The following is a 17,602-nucleotide window of genomic DNA, read 5'->3' as shown; positions in this document are numbered from 1 at the left end:
GAGAGAGAGAGAGAGAGAGGTAGGTTCTCACACCCACCTAGTCCTCTTTAAGAACGCATCCCTTTCTCAGGTGATTAACATTAGTAAGGTCTATTCATTTCAGGACTTGAGTATAGAATTATTCTGTGGCCTTAATTAGATACCTACATAAGATTTTAACACAATAAACCCAACATCCATACAAGGCATGCACACACACACCAGATACAGAAGAGAAGAGGGATTTTGTTATGCTCTCATGGTTTCAGATACCACCAGGACCTGGGATCTCCAAGTGGGAGCCTAATTCACTTCATAAGATACCTAGGTCTGTGAAAGCCAGGAGGAGCCAGTTGGAGCAAGAAGGAAGGGGTGAAAACAAATCCTTGGGGACTGCTCTGCACTTTCACCAGTCATTTGTTCAGCCCTAGGGGAATCCCGTAGGCAGCAACCTCAGGGCCGACTTACCCCACAGAACATCCCACAAGAAGGAAACCAAGAAGAAAATGTTACAGACCTCGTTTAATGTGCACATGGAGATGCTTTTATCCAGTGATGCGTTTAGAGAACCATCAGTGTCACCAAGCGCTTTAAGTTGTGTGTGTGTGTCTAGTGGTGGTAGAAAGGGGTGCTTCTCATCTGCTTCTCCTTTTTGTCAAAAATCTTAGTAAAAACTTCAAAATCTCTTCAGCACCAGATAAAAGGGAAACTGTGAGACTTTTTCTGGAAGTGAGTTGAAGAACTGTTTTGAGGTAGGAAGTAAACAGAAAGGGAAGCAGGCCGGTGGGAGGCTGGGGCTGCGGCTGCAGAGTGAATGGTCCTAAACAGCAGACGCCTCCTTCAGGGACCGGGAGCTAAGAGATTCTGCTCTGCTTTCCCACCTGGCAATGTGATTTTCAGAGCTGCAGCCAAATGGGTACATCCCAGGTCCCACAAATTAAGACTCAATACAGTTCTTCAAAAAAAAAAAAAAAACATCAAATATAGTGGCTGATGATTAGCTCAGAGCATTACATATCACTACTGGCACTATGGTATTTTGAGGCATGATACCATCTTTGTGGGCCAGCTAAAAGCTAATCACCATGTGCATCATTGTTTCTATTGGGAGATGCATTCCAAGTTCCAAACAAATGACCTAAGTGAGGTTTTGGGGGAAAACACTGCTAATTGGGGTAATTTTTTTTCCAAAAAGGTAAAATTTCAAGTTTCTACTTTTGCAGTATATAGCTTACTTTAAAAGCTTCAAAGCCTTTCCAGAGAGAAATAGCAAAGTTTATAAACCAGGTGATGACAGACTATTGCGGATCCTGAAGTTTTGATTAGAAACAATGAAACACATTCATCTAGTCTTTATGCATTCGTCATATTCAATTATTGTAAAACATAAATGCAATGTAAATAGCAAGGATAACTCAAATCTTCCTTAACCAAACTAACACACGGTGAGCCTTGTAATACAGCAAGAACTTCCCTTTTCTTTTCTCTTTATTTCAATAGTTTTTGGGGAATTGGTTGCATGGAAAAGTTCTTTAGTGGTGGTTTCTGAGATTTTGGTGCACCCATCACCTGAGCAGTGTACACTGTACCCAATGTGTAGTCTTTTATCTCTCACCCCTTTACATCCTTCCTCCCGAGTCCCCAAAATCCATTAAATCATTCTTATGCCTTTGTATCCTCATAGCTTAGCCCCCACGAACTTCCTTTTTAAATATGTGGTCAGCACATGTCCTATGCAAGGGATATAAAACACCATAACAGCATAAAACACATTCTTTGTCCTTGAATAATTTAGTCTTCTGGGAAAGGAAATGGGAAATCCTTAATTAGAGGTAGCTGCTTAATAAAGCCTGATGTATTTTCACACTGATTATAAAAAGCAAAATACTTGCCTAAAAGACAAAGACCATTTAATAACTTTCTTGATTTCCTACTTATAGTAATGGTGTTCTCAAAAGCAAAAATTGAGTCACTTTGGGCTAAGAATTACTATTTTACATAAAAAAGAAATAGAGATTATCTAAATCTGAAGCCATGCCAGTAATTGTCATAAAGTAACATAAACAGTCCATAGACATATCTATATATGGATGTTAAAAATTCCCATAATCTTAAATTCCAAACCAAGATCTTCATCTCTATCCCTGCCCTGTCTAGACTAGGAATTACTATTTTCAGCTACATTCTAAAAAAATCCTTATGCAGGCTAATAATTTCCTCGATCTATCAGTCATACATCTGAGTCCACAGAGTAACCTTCCTGTAACACTTTCATCGTGTCACTTACGCTAAGAGTCCCATTACCTACAGGATAAGCACAAATTATTAAAGTTGGAAATGATGTGAAAACCATCTATGTAATGTGTTTAAAGTCTCTGTACAAATTTAGTGATGGACGCATGACCAAAATGCAAGTCTTCTCTCAACCCAGTGAACTTTCCAATTTCCAGACTGATCCACTACTGCTTCAACATCAAAGTCGTCTATGGATTATTGTCTAAACTTCCCAAAAGTATGCCCACCTGTGTTTTTGATAAACAAGGGCAGAAACCGAGCTTCAGTCAGCTTCTTAGCCCTAGTTCCTGGAACACAGGTGCTTGCTGAACTAAACTGAGTTGGAAAGGTTCTGCCATCCTTTTCATAATGCAAATCCTATTGCATTCAAGTTTTATCTTTATTACAAATGATTCCCTGATCACAACTCACAAAGACAGTTCCTACTTGGGACTCTTTAGTCATACACAGCCTGCTTAGCATATCACAGTCTTTGGTGTGGTATTATGTAATGTTACGGGCTTAGTTTTCTACTTTATTATTACATGTGCACAACTCAATTATAAATTCCTTTATGATAGAGTCCTATTTCTGACTTATCTGCTTTTTGGAATACAATCCTAACAGAGAACAATGCTCATATGTTTATTAAATCCTACTCTGGCTTCCATGCTAGGTGGGGAAAAAAATACTGACAACTAGCTCTTAAATTTCTATTTTCAACCAATTGCTGTATTTTTGTGCCTGTAAACATTAATTTAAAAATTATAACTGCCTTAACTTGGAGGAATGAACCAAGAGTTTTTTTTCTCTTTTCTCTTTTTTTTTTTTGGAGATGGAGTCCCGCTCTGTCACCCAGCCTGGAGTGTAGTGGCACAATCCCGATCAGTGCATTGCAACCTCCACCTCCTGGGTTCAAGCGATTCTCCTGCTTCAGCCTCCCGAGTAGCTGGGACTACAGGTGCACGCCACCATGCCCAGCTAACTTTTTTTTTTTGTATTTTTAGTAGAGACAGGGTTCCGCCACGTTGGCCAGGCTGGAACTCCTGACCTCAAGTGACCCACCCGCCTCGGCCTCCCAAACCACTGGGACTACAGGCGTGAGCCACAGTGCCCGGCCAACTTTTCCAAAACCCATATAAAAACATTATTAGGAATATTCCATTTCTTAATTTGATTTTGGTTATACAAGGTGTAGCTTACTGATTTGTGTACCATTGTATACTTCAACATAGCCCAAATATAAAGGGATTTCTCACTGTACTTTTATTGCTAATAAAACCGCACATCACTTACGTAATGAAAGAATCTGTACGTTTATGACATGAAGAAAGTGACAAAAAAATACAATTCTCCTAAAAATACAGCACTCCTAAAAAAATATAGCACTCATAACTATCACGGAACACATAGGCTTTTCCTACATTTTGGTATTTTTATTCAGCTATATAACTTACATTTATTATCTCCTACATATCTTTGTCCGTAGATGGTATGCACCCATCCACATAAAACTGTTCAGAGAGGGGAAACATGTTATTACAGTGACACCTGCTGGTGTTCAGTTATAAATTTTATATTCTAACTGAAGGACAGATTTTTTGGTGTCAAAATTTTTCTTAATATTAATGTTTTCCACTGAAATAACTTGTATAATTGTTACAAACAAATCTATGTAACACACAGCTGACCACCTAAGATTTTTATTTTGTGACAATTATCTTACTGTAATTTTATTAACATTTTCTTTAAAAAGACACTTTCCCAATAAAGCAGCGTAAGTATTCAGATGACATGAAGTTTTTTAAAAAGTGAAATAACGTGTGGTTTTCTTTTCAAATTCTCTACAAATTCTATTTTAAGGGAAACTATTATATTAAATCAACATTTACAGAATATTTTCTCTGAATGGTAATGTTAGCAATATAAACAATTTCACAAAAGTCAAAAATCAGGTCTATGTAGAGAAAATCTTAAGCACAACACAGATAAACTTGTACATTGACTTCTATTATGGTAAAACTTCACACTCATAAATGGTGATAATATTTGCAATGGAGGCTAACTTTTAATGCCTGCCAGGTCTCAACCAAACTTTTGTTTTTTAAAGTTAAAAGGGGAAAACAGGCTGGGCCCGGTAGCTCACGCCTGTAATCCCAGCACTTTGGGAGGCCGAGGGAGGCGGATCACGAGGTCAGGAGATCAAGACCATCCTGGCTAACACGGTGAAACCCTTTCTCCACTAAAAATACAAAAAAATTAGCCAGGCGTGGTGGCAGGTGCCTGTAGTCCCAGCTACTCGGGAGGCTGAGGTGGGAGAATGGCGTGAACCCTGGAGGCGGAGCTTGCAGTGAGCTATCGCGCCACTGCACTCCAGCCTGGGCGACAGAGCAAGACTTTGTCTCAAAAAAAAAAAAAAAGCTTAAACAGGGGAAAACAATTGCTCCAAGGAATGCTGGAATGCACATATCCTCATTCATTTAAAGTTTTTTTAAAAAACCGGTACTGACCACACTGGCTGCAGAGTGGACCTGCTGGCCACAGGGGACTGATGAAAGGGCTGGATCTTGCGCACACACTCTCTCCTCTCTTGTTATCAGTAAATGCTGCACCACTTGAGCCTGGTGGTGTCTGCTCTAAATGTCCTTGAATCATGCACTGGCCTCTTCCCAGGGTGGCACTTATCTATCTTAATCTTACCTACATTCATGTTACATTCTTTTTCTTTTTTCCCATTTTTGTGTAGAGACAAAGTCTCACCATGTTGCCAGTCTGGTCTTGAATTCCTGGCCTCGTGATCCTCCTGCCCCAGCCTCCCAAAGTGCTGGGATTACAGGTGTGAGCCACTGTGCTTGGCTTTTTTAAATTGATAGATAATTGTATATATTTATTAGGTACAATGTGATGGGTTGATACATGCATACATTACAGAATGATCCAATCAGGCTAATTAACATATCTATCACCTCATGTTATATTCTATCCTATGGCAAAGCCTGACCACACAGCGAATGGAGAAATAATAGTAAGTATCTCTAATGATTCAAAATATTTCAGAGCAGAATTTCACATATTGACTTATTGTTTGTAGTACATGAGACTATCACTTTAGAAAGCAATGTAATTATAAAGAAAAATTTTTGGATCCATCTGTACTATGGATTTTCATATCACTTACGGAATTTTTTAAATACCATGAAGGTATTTAGTCTATCTGATGTGTTGTTGCTAGCTCAACATCAGGTGGGCAAAACACTATATTCCTTGTATTTCTGCGCTGTTTTGCTCTCTCTTTAAAAAAATATAATGGGTATTTCTTGGTTATAATGATGAAATAAGATTAAACTACATATGAGGCACTTAAAAAGTAGGCTCTACATTGTGTTATACAAATATGAGTATTGTGTTTAACTTACCTTAATTTTGACTATTTCTTCAGAGATAATTTGAACCTTGAGTTTTTGTGAGGATCAAATGTTAATGTACGTACTAACTTACTGCTCTTTGATGTGTATCACATCTGAAAATCCAAGTTTGTTTTCTCTTGCTTATGGAACATAAATAGGAGAATACCAGAGGAAATGCTGTTTTGCTATTGTTGCCAGACTAATCACAAGAAAGCATTATTTGTAGCAGTTAAGATTCAAAAATGAGCAGAGAGCTGGGCACAGTGGTTCATGCCTATAATCCCAGCACTTTAAGAGGCTGAGGCAGGTGAAGTCAGGTGTTTCAGACGCCAACGTGGCGAAACCACATCTCTACTAAAAATACAAAAATCAGCTGGGTGTGGTGGCAGGTGCTTGTAATCCCAGCTACTTGGGAGGCTGAGGCAGGAGAATCGCTTGAACCCAGGAGGCGGAGGTTGCAGTGAGCCAAAGTTGCACCATTGCACTCCAGCCTGGGCAACAAGAGCAAAACTCCATCTCAAAAAAAAAAAAAAAAGCGGAATGAGGAAGAGCAGGCAGTAAGTGATATGATACAACTGATTTCCAGTCTCCATTCATTGTATGACCTTGATTTGCACCAAGTCAATAAAATATTAACATTTTATTGGGGTTGAAAATTATGAAATAATTATAAAACCTTTCTGAAAGACTAAGAACAAGCTACTAGAAAATATATCGTCTGTAATGGAAACTTCAAATATTTTGACTGAATTAATGTTTAAAATATTTTTCGGGTATTTTTCATCCTGACAGAGACTTACAGCCCTAAATGGGGGGGGGGAAGCCTCCAGGGTACAATTTCAAGAAAGGCAGACATTATGCTAAATTCCAAAGCAATAAAACCCTCTACCTTTTCATTTGCAATGGCAAACAGAAAACCCACTACCTCTAGATATATGCACAGTAGAAAACTGTTCAAACAGCACATGGAAATGTTCAGATAGAAAGTTTATGCATTATAAGAGCAAAGAAGAGAATTCACTATGTATCTTGGAGGCATCTGTGACTCCTCCAGATTTTCATGGCACTTTGGGTTTAATAGCACAGATCAAGCCCCTTCTATCTAACATGCCCATAATAGTAGCCTGAGACATTGTCGCAAACCACGGTAATGTCCTAAAGATTAAAAATTCCAAAATTGAGTATTCAGATAAGAGTTATGCAGGTTTAGAACACTACTGGACTCTTCTTTGCCTTCATTAGCTCATAAACAGTAAAAGGCCAATCCAATAGAAGCAATAGAGACAACCATTATTAGTTCATGGATAATAGGAAATAATCTAATATAAAAGATTTAGTATAATATTGAAAGAAAAGTAAAAAACTATCTTTTACACTAGAATATGGGCATGTTCTTTTTTGGAGAAATTTTAGTATAATAAAATCACCATGTACTTGTCTAACATGCCATTTCTGTACAGAGAAATCTGTCTAGCCACTGAACACCAGTAATGCTAGAAAACAATTTAAACTTTATTTATTATTCTTGGTTGAATTTAAGGCAAATTAGTGACAACAACTGAAGGCAGATCAGGAGACAGGGACATTCTATAGGGTAACTGAGCTCTGGATAACTGCCCTAAAGGCGTCCCCATCCCTGCAGCCTAGGAAGGCCCCACTTGTTAGAAGCCATACCTGCGTGAGGGACAGGAATCAAAGTGAGGGACTTCCCACCTGCCGTAACAAAACACCACAGGCTTGGTGGCTTAAATAAAAATTAATTTTCTTACAGACGTGCTGGCAAGAAGTCTAAGGTCAAGGTCCTGAAAAATGTGGTTCCTATGAGGCCCCTCTTCCTGGCTTGCAGATGGCTGCCTTCCTGCTGTGATCTCAGGACTTTTCCTCTATGTGCAGAGAGCTCTGGGGTCTCACTTCCACGCCCTATGACCTCATGACCTCATTTAACCTTAATTACCTCCTTAAAGGCCGTATCTCCAAATACAGTCACACTGAGGTTACAGCTTTACTCGATGAATCCAGGGGAGACAAAATTCAGTCCATGACAAGGACTGAGCTGGATGAGCAGGAGGATTTGTAAAGCCTCAGAGGGCACTGTCCTCAGGAAGTAAACTAGGAGAACACCTAAATTTACCCTTCTTCATTATTCAAGAAGAGATACAAAGGAAGAAAAATGCCTCCTCTGGGAACGCCTCATCACAGCCGACAGTCACGGGTGTGTAGGGCTGACATCCACATTGTGTGTGAGTGTGGGTGCAAAAGCTTAAGGAGCAGAAAAGGGAGAGGCAGGGAATCCAAGGTGAAAACTGATTTTGAAGTGGTCTGTGGTTTGTAGTGTCGCAAGAAACAAATTGATGCTACAGGGGAAAAAAAAATCTTCTCTGTAGGACTATACATGAAATTTTTAAAAAACCTCCGAAAAGAAAGTTCAGAGGAATGTAAACTTTAAATAAAAAATGACTGACCACATTAGGAAACTAGTCACCATAAACTTGTTTCAGCAAAAACAACAAGCAACAAACTATAAATTCAGATCCACAAAAAATATTGAAATTACCACAAACAGAATGTAAAATAAGTACTTTTAATATGTTTAAAGAAAAGAAAAAGAGGGAATAATGGAACTATCCCAGGCAACCCAGGAAAGTTTAAGAAAGAACCAAACAACTCTTCTGAAAATCAAAAAATATAATAACTGTAATTAACAACTTAATAGATGGGCAAAATAGGTTAGAGATAGAGTGAAGACAGAATTAATGAAATAGATTTAAAGAAATTATCCAGAATTCAACACCTAGAGACAGAGAGATGGGAAATATGAAACAGGGATTAAGAGATACGGAGAGGACGGTGAGATCATAAAACGGAAGTGTAATCTGATTTCCTGAAGGAGAGAACAGAGAGAATGAGGGAGATACAATATTCAAAGAGGCAGTAGCTGAGAATTTTTCAGAATTTATGAAAAGTACCAATTCTCAGATTCAGGAATCTCAATGAATCCCAACAGGACAATGAAAGGAAATACGCAGCTAAACATGGCCACATTTGACTGTAGAACACTAAAGATAAAGATCTTAAATATGACTTGAGAAAGAAGGCAGATTAGCTACAAATACTGATCAGACTGACAACTGTCATTTCAGAAGCAGCAATGGAAGCAAGAAGACAGTAGAATATTATTAAATACTGAGAAACAGCTGTCAATCTATAATCGTATACCTAGCTAACTTTCAAGGATAATAAAATAGTAAACTTCTAGGTAAATCTACATAAACACTGACTGTACAAAATAACTACTTTTGTAGTTAAATGGAGATAGAACTAGAATTCCAGGCAACAATTTGTAAGTTGAAGAGATAAATCAGACTTCGTACAAAAATTTCTAATGTACAGGAAGAGAGTAAAGATGTTTACTTTAGATTCTGTTAACTATGCAAGTTAAATTTCCTACTAAGCACTTCATTAAAAGTTAATTTTTACATATAAATAAAATACATATCAAAAGTGATTTGGAAACTGGGAAATATTTAACTTTGAAAGTAGAAGAAAAGTAGATGGAAAAACAAAACAAAAACTCAAGCTGAAAGAAAGCAAGAAACAGAAAAGGTAGGACAAAAAGCACAAAATAAGATGATATAAATAAGTATCAATATATCAGTAATTCTGACAAATGTAAATGGATTGAACTCCTTAGCTGACAAATGATCAGAAAGAAAGAAAAACACCCAGTCACACTTTTTTTTGTTTTTTAAGAAAGAGTCTTGCTCTGTCTGTCACCCAGGCTGGAGTGCAGTGGCGTAATCTTGGCTCACTGCAACCTCTGCCTCCTGGGCTCAAGCGATTCTCCTGCCTCAGCCTCTTGGGTAGCTAGGACTACAGGTGCACGCCACCATGCCCAGCTAATTTTTGTATTTTTAGTAGAGATGGGATTTCACCATGTCGGCCAGGATGGTCTCGATCTCCTGACCTCATGATCTGCCCACCTCGCCCTCCCAAAGTGCTGGGACTACGGGCATGAGCTACCGCCCTGGCCCCAGTCACACAGTTTTTAAGGGGCATATCTAAAACATAACAGCAAGGTTTAACAGAAGGATAAAAAAAAAGATATATCCTATAAATCTAGCTAGCTGGCATAATCTATATAAACATAATATATATTTTATGTATTTTTATATGTCTATATTTATAATTATAACAAGACTTCAAAATATATAAAAATATATAAAACTAAAATTGACAAAATTATAGGGAGAAATTGGTAAGTTCACTAGAATAGAAAATTTCAACACATCTCAGAGTCTGAGAGATCAAGTAGAAGACAAAAGAATAGTAAAATGGAAAAAAATTGAACTACATAATTAACAACTTTGGTCTAACAGACATCCAACAACTGAAAAACAAGCATACTTTTCAAGCAATCATGAAACATTTACAAAAACAAGTTATAATCTAGGTCATAAAGCAAATCTCAACAAATATTAACAGATCAGTCTTACCTGTACCTATTTTCTGTCCACAATTCAAATTCAATTAAAACAGAAATCAATAAACATAAAATTTAAAAATATACATGCTAGGAAATGGGAAAAAAAGCCTCATACATATGTTAGTCCAGAAAGAAATCATAATTAAAAATACACAGAACTTAAATCTTTCTATGGTGCTTTAAAAATATAAAACATTATTTCATTTGATCCTTACAGTAATCCGATGAGCAACGTAGAACCCATAGTATCTCTGCTCAACAGCATAAACACAGCAGAAATGTTACAAACTGGCTGGGCACAGTGGCTCATGCCTGTAATCTCAGCACTTTGGGAGGCTGAGGTAGGCAGATCACTTGAGATTAAGAGTTCAAGACCAGCCTGGCCAACATGGTGAAACTCCTTCTCTACTAAAAATATAAAAATTAGCTGGACATGGTGGTACATGCCTGTAATATCAGCTACTCAGGAGGCCGAGGAACAAGAATTGTTTGAACCCAGGAGGCAAAGTTTGCAGTGAGCCGAGATCACGCCACTGCACTCCAGCCTGGGTGACACAGTGGGACTCTGTCTCAAAAAAAAAAAGGAAAGGAATGTTACAAATTATGCAGTTATTAAAATTATTTTTTACATGTAAATAAAATACATCTTAAAAGTGATTTGGCAACTGGGAAACAGAAGCAGAAGTGTTCACCACTAAAAATATCAAAAGGAAGGTAAATAAACCAACTCTTATAGAAGCTATGCTGAATAGTTAAAAATGTTACTAATGTCTAAAGCTCAAAAAGCCCATCATTTCATTTTGGTTTAGGAAGTCCCTTAGGTATTTATGGAATATGTACAAACTTATAAGGTAAAGTATTATTCACATGAGATGAACACAAACTATCAGAAATCTTTGCTATACAAGCTGGGTAGCCACAGTTAAGAATATATTCCCCTCACACATACAATCTTAATTTCTTGGTTACAGCATTCGTTCAATGATGTGTTGGCAATTAATCGCATTCCAAAAAGTGTCCACGGTACAAAGGGAATTTTCATTTAAGGCTCCCCTCCCTTTTCATGTGTGGGATATTTTTAGAAGTATTTCTTTTCCATCCACTGAAAGAGAATTAAGAAAATTCCAACATGCCTTGGTGTCAGCAAGTGTGCTTTTTAGTCCAGGTACCAGCAAATGATTGATGAGCCTGTCAAGCCTACAGTAGCGGATAGAGAAAGTTGGCAGAAGTTCAGTGTTACTGAAAAAAAATCTCAAATACTTATTTCATCTCCTCTATTAAGTTTAATCACATTTTCAACATGCAGCCAAGAATGAAGCTTTGACAGTAAGCCATACATTTACACAGGCAGGCATTGTCAATTTTCTGCAGTCGCCACACTGAGATAACACAAGAGAGCTGGATATTTTCTTTCGTGTGCCTTTCTTTACTAAAGAGCAATAAAAAATATGTGAAAGATTTATCCATACCTCAAATTCGTTTACCATAAATCTCTTGAAATTATTGCATTTGCTTTTGCTTGGTTTATGGCAAATAAAAAATCAACTTAGTTCTTCAGTTAGATTTTTTTTTTTTTTTGAGACAGAGTCTCACTCTGTCACCCAAGCTGGAGTGCAGCGGTGCCATCTCAGCTCACTGCAACCTCCACCTCCCAAGTTCAGGTGATTTCCGTGCCTCAGCCTCCTGAGCAGCTGGGATTACAGCGTGCACCACCACGCTGGGCTAATTTTTGTATTTTTAGTAGAGACAGGGTTTCACCATGTTGGCCAGGCTGGGCTTGAACTCCTGGTCCTCAAATGATCCGCCTGCCTCGGCCTCCCAAAGTGTTGAGATTACAGGTGTGAGCCACTGCACCCAGCCTCAAATTAGATTGTTAAATGCAGGTTTTTAAAGATCACAGTGATGACAGAACTGGTACATGTTTCATCATAATATACCTGCTTATGAGAACAGACATTAGCACTAAAAAGGATTTACATTTAACATGGACCATTTGCCATGTGGGCAAACACTTCTGGTTCATTCAAAGCCAGGAACTTTATATGGTTCCAGAGGGACTCCCTGGCAGATTTTGTTGATTACTCCACTAAACAGTCGAAACATGTATAGATATTATTTATCTTATAAAGCTTACCCACAGCAAAACAGACACAAAAATGAGGTAAATACTATGGGCAAGATTATAGTTCTTGGAAAAACTAAATGTCAAAATATATTTTTGGTAAGCTGTTCTTACTAAGCATGATGTAAAAGCTGAAAATAGTTAAGTGTTGGAAGGCCACAAAACTTAACATGTGTCTTCTCATCCACGGAAGCCCGTGGCATTACGCTGCACTGTAAAATGAGCAACGCTTCCCAAGAGGCAGTTCCAATACCAACATGGCCATCTTTGCCGCAGTAGGGACAATGTTGTCACTCCCACCTCTCTGAAATGTGAGCTCTGCTCCAAGGACAGTTGGGTTTTTTTTTTTTTTTTTGGTCTGCATTACTCATGCAGTAACACTTTGTACGTTCTTTCAACAGCCAAGGAGGCTGTGACAGCTAGCTTCTATACCTGCCCATTAAGCCACAACAATAAACAATTGTTAACCCTATATAGAAATGAATTAAATGATCTTTTTAAGAAGTCTATACCTACAGTTCTCTGAGCTAATCAATGGAAAAGATGATCAATTCTGACTAACAAAGAGTACATTTATTCCATTGTCCTTCCTACTTCTCTTCATTCAAATAATCATATAGGCACTTAAAGCTGGAAAGATGTAGCACCTTTCTTTAAACGTCCAATCAGAATGCCAGTAGAAGCTTCCTTCTTCTGATACAAGAGTGCTACTGAATATATTGCTAAGCTTGAAGCAGAGGCTAAATGGTTTGGTGGGAATATTTTTCAGGAGATAGGTGAATATATTCACATTAGTTTGTGATTGTTGTGGTTCAAGTTCTTAAAAAGTTGAAAATTTCGCTAGGTCCTTCTCCATCTCAGCATATTGTGCTTTAAGCCTCCCCATGGCTTTTCTGTGCTCTTCATCCACTTCAGCCCTTTTGTTGGGTTGCTGCTTCATGAAGTCGTCCCACTGGAGCGTATGCTGTTTCTCACTAGCTACTAAGTGGTCACTATGAATCTGAGAAAAGAAATTAGAAAGTCACATGACATTTTCCAGACAATAATTTCATAACATTATCTCTTGATATTTGGTTACCGTAACAATCAGCTGGGAAGTCACAAGGAAAAAGTGTTATAATATCCAAAAAAAGATGACACATTAGAGACATCTAAGGCTTCTCTCATTAAAATTAAAACATGGATATTCTCATTTCCTAAATTTTAAAAGCAGGCTGGGCACAGTGGCTCACGCCTGTAATCCCAGCATTCTAGGAGGCCAAGGCGGGTGGATCACCTGAGGTAAGGAGTTTGAGACCAGCCTAGCCAACAAGGCAAAACTCCGTCTCTACTAAAAATACAAAAATTAGCCGGGTGTGGTGGCACATGGCTGTAGTCCCAGCTACCTGGGAGGCTGAGGCGTAAGAATCGCTTGAACCCAGAAGGCAGAGGTTGCAGTGAGCTGAGATGGCACCACTGCACTCTAGCCTGGGTGACAGAGTGAGACTCCGTCTCAAAAAAAAAAAAAAAAAAAAAAATTTTTTTTAAAGCATATAGTATAAAACGATAAAATCAAACACAATCCAAGTATTTTTTCATATTTCTATTTCTCCTCAAATACCATTTCACTGCAGATATTTTAAAACCAATTTTAAAAAATACATGCTAAAAGAATCATTGCTATAAGAAGTCAAAATGTCTGTCTTACATAAAATATTTTTAAGTGCATTAAAAAGAATCATAAATTATTAGTCACTAGAGAAGAACTCGAGAAATCTCTTCTGGGCTGGGCACAGTGGCTCGCGCCTGTAATCCCAGCACTTTGGGAAGCTGAGGTGGGCAGATCACCTGAGGTCAGGAGTTCAAGACCAGCCTGGCCAACATGGCAGAACCCTGTCTCTACTAAAAATATAAAAATTAGCCGGTGTGGTGGCGTGCACCTGTGATCCCAGCTACTCGGGAAACTGAGGCAGGAGAACTGCTTAAACCCAGGAGACAGAGGTTGCAGTGAGATGAGATCACGCCACTGCACTCCAGTTCCCCTTCCCAACCAGTGACAAAGTGAGACTCCCTCTCAAAAAAAAAAGAAAGAAAGAAGTCTCCCCTGGGTCAGTTCTAGTCCTTAAAGCAAATCAACATCTCAAACATCTGCGTCAAATATCTCAGTTCTTGAGATGTTCCTTAATACTGCTATATAAGGATGAAAGGTTTTTTGTTTTTCTTTCTAGCACCACAGTAATACAGATAAAATGCTGTATAAACAAAAAAGGTATAAATTTAGTTTTCTCCCTCCTTCCAAAGTATAATTTCAATTATTAACTTTGAATACGTACAACAAAAATCTAAATAGAGAGTATGAAAAAATAACTTTACATCCCTATTTCAACTATTCTACATGTATGTCATTAGCAGTTAAGTTTTGATACAGATTAGGTTCTATTAAACAAACAAAAACTGGGATATGCAAACTATAAAAACATACAAGGTCGAATTGCTTGAACCCGGGAGGCGGAGGTTGCAGTGAGCCAAGACTGCACCATTGCACTCCAGCCTGGGTGACAGAGCGAGACTCTGTCTCAAAAACAAAAACAAAACACACACACACACACACACACACACCCCAACAAAGCACCCAAAGTCACTGTTAATTCTGGCATATTAATTCCAGCACTTGAATGAAAAAGGGACACGCAGCGTACTCAGATGCTGGTTAACTCAGATGTCAGCCACCAGAAAAACAGCTACTAGGAAAAAGAAACCATCTTCAGGCTGTTCATCATGTTCTTGCTGTTCTATTTTCTCTCTCATTCGGGTCAGGACGACAAACAGGATGAAGGGCTGAATAAACCAATGTGCTCTAAGTACCCATAAAATGCAAATTTCTGCTAGTTGTTTTGCATAGCTACTTCTAAAAGCCTCTCCTTTAAGATGACATTATTCTCATTTTACAGACAAAGAAATTAAGGCTTAAGGACACTTTTATCCTCCATGGTCACTCACCTAATAGCTCGGTTGTAGATTCAAATTTAGTTCTTTCTGATACCCAAACCTACGCCTTTTCTATCACAGAGTACAAATCAGATCTTTCTAGAGGAAGTTTTACGTAGGTAGCTAAAAATCTCTTTCACAAGACAAACGCTCTTGTCCCAGCCTTTTTGCTAGGCTGATCTGAAGCTCCTCAGCACCAAGACTGTTCAACTTCAGACTCACGTCAACTTCTTTCCAATTGAAAATTCTTGGTCAAACATTCCTCTAAAATGTTTGACTGTTCCTTTACAGTCAAACATTGCTCTAAAATATGTCCCACAGACACTTGGGATCTGAACAGATATTACAGTGGTAGGGAGAGAGGATTAGGGAGGGGTTTACTCATCCAAAAAATTTGTTAAACAGGTTAAACAAAATGCAAAGAATTATTTTAACTTTTCAGCCTTATAGATTATAACTCTCCAAAAGATGCATGAAGAGTTTATTGAACTATTCTGATGGAACTTTAGAAAAAACTGTTACAGTCTAAGAGAAAAGCCACAGTCACACTAGAAAAAGAAAAAATGCAGATAAACTTCATCAAAATGATATTTAGCTTTAGTTGTGTTTTAATAAACACAGAGAATATTAAACATGCATACTCAGATGTTATTTAATTTGTTCATTTCTTTGTAAATGAAAAGTCATCATTGGCTCAGCTGACCCTGTGATGTGAACCACAAGGCAAGAGCCCGTGTTCCCCTTCCCAACCAGAATGCATTTTATCCAGTACAGCCCAATAAAGAAAAATGTAGCTTTGGCAGGCATATAAACCTCGCTTCAAATTCTGGTCTACCTGTCACTAGTTGCATGATGCTGAGCAACTTAGTTTCTTTAACTTTAAAATGAGGAAAATAAATACTCCGCATCCATAAATAATACTTATAAAGACTAGAGGTAGAACATGTCAAGTTCCTAGTTCAGTGCCTGAGGAACTTAATAAAAGGTAAATATTATACAAATCACAAGCAAAGCATCTAGAAGGCAGATCACTCTACTTTTATCCCCCTGCCATTTCAGTTTTTGTTCTTTAATTTTAATAATTTTAGCAACAGATTATTGTAATAATTCAAACAATATAGACAACTCAAGAGCAACAGACTTTCCCCTCCATTCCTATATTCAATTTAATCCTCGATGTGGCCATTATTAACCATTTGGCTACAAGAACAGTCTTTAAGATACTGCGATATATTAGTGAATAAGATACTGCCAAAGATCAGTATTTCTATTGTGTAGTTTCAGAATATTATGAATAAAGATAAACATATTCAAGTAGCCTGTTCATATCAGGCATATCGCTTATTGGCCTTGTAGGCCGAGTGAAAATAAGCTAAAAGATGACAATCGCCAAATCCAAATAAAAATCTAGTTTTGCTTCCTCATCAAGAAGTTCTTACAGTCACTCCATGCTATCGTTTCCTCGTTGCCCAGGCTGGAGTGCAGTGGCACAATCTTAGCTCACTGCAACCTCTGCCTCCCGGGTTCGAGCGATTCTCCTGCCTCAGCCTCCCAAATAGCTGGGATTACAGGCGCCCACCACCACACCAGGCTAATTCTTGTATTTTTAGTAGAGACAAGGTTTCACCACGTTGGCCAGGCTGGTCTGGAACTCCTGACCTCAGGTGATCCGCCCACCTCTGCCTCCCAAAGTGCTGGGATTACAGGCACGAGCCACCGCGTCCGGCCCATTCTTACATTTTTTACAACAATTAGTAAAGAAAAAAGGGGGAGGGTCATCTATACATTCATGTATTGACAATACTGCGATCTTTACATACAAATAAAACCCAGCTACCTGGAAATAACATTTATCTGAAACTTAGTTGAGAACGTGGTAAGACCTTTAAGTCATCCAAAAGAAAAAGATACTACAAAGTCCATTTACAAATATTGCAGGGCTCATGAAAAGCTCTTCTGATTCTGTGCCTATTTGACCTACATTATATACAATTCTAACCAGCTTAGTTAACTGGTTTCTAAGACAACACCCTATTAAAAAATCACAAGTTAGAAAATGAAAAGGCTGATAAACGAGGGAAGAATAACAGGCATCAGCCTTATAGCAAAAGAGGAGGCAGATAAAAAACTTAAAACACACAGTATCTGAGGGCAGCTGCTACAGAAACACAGCACAGTATCTCTCTTTCTTCTTCCCTAATGACATCACCATATTCACCATTATATAAAGTCGGATATTCTCAATAATGCCTGATTCCTACAAAATTATTCTGTAACATTTAATAAATTTTTAAAAAAACATAAAAGTATAGAATATCTTTTTTAAGATTTCCATCCAAAGTCATCAAAGTTCATGGTGACAGATGACAA

The 17,602-nt window shown here is 38.0% G+C and overlaps 1 protein-coding gene across 3 annotated transcripts in view; it reads right to left on the bottom strand.

Moving 5' to 3' along the window:
• Nucleotides 1-11,406: 11,406 nt before the first annotated feature.
• The window catches only part of BLOC1S5 (biogenesis of lysosomal organelles complex 1 subunit 5), a 53,970-nt gene continuing 47,774 nt past the window's right edge, over nucleotides 11,407-17,602 (bottom strand). For all 3 annotated transcript variants that reach the window (XM_005554083.4, XM_074038891.1, XM_005554084.5), the window contains one exon: nucleotides 11,407-13,265. In XM_005554083.4, the coding sequence (XP_005554140.2) occupies nucleotides 13,086-13,265 (180 nt within the window). In that variant the 3' untranslated portion in view covers nucleotides 11,407-13,085. The remainder of the gene's footprint in view (nucleotides 13,266-17,602) is intronic.

This window comes from Macaca fascicularis, chromosome 4, assembly GCF_037993035.2.
Source record: "Macaca fascicularis isolate 582-1 chromosome 4, T2T-MFA8v1.1".
In the NCBI taxonomy this organism is placed as follows: Eukaryota; Metazoa; Chordata; class Mammalia; order Primates; family Cercopithecidae; genus Macaca; species Macaca fascicularis.
The sequence above is the reverse complement of the archived record's forward strand: the minus strand, read 5'-3'. Positions and strand labels throughout refer to the sequence as shown.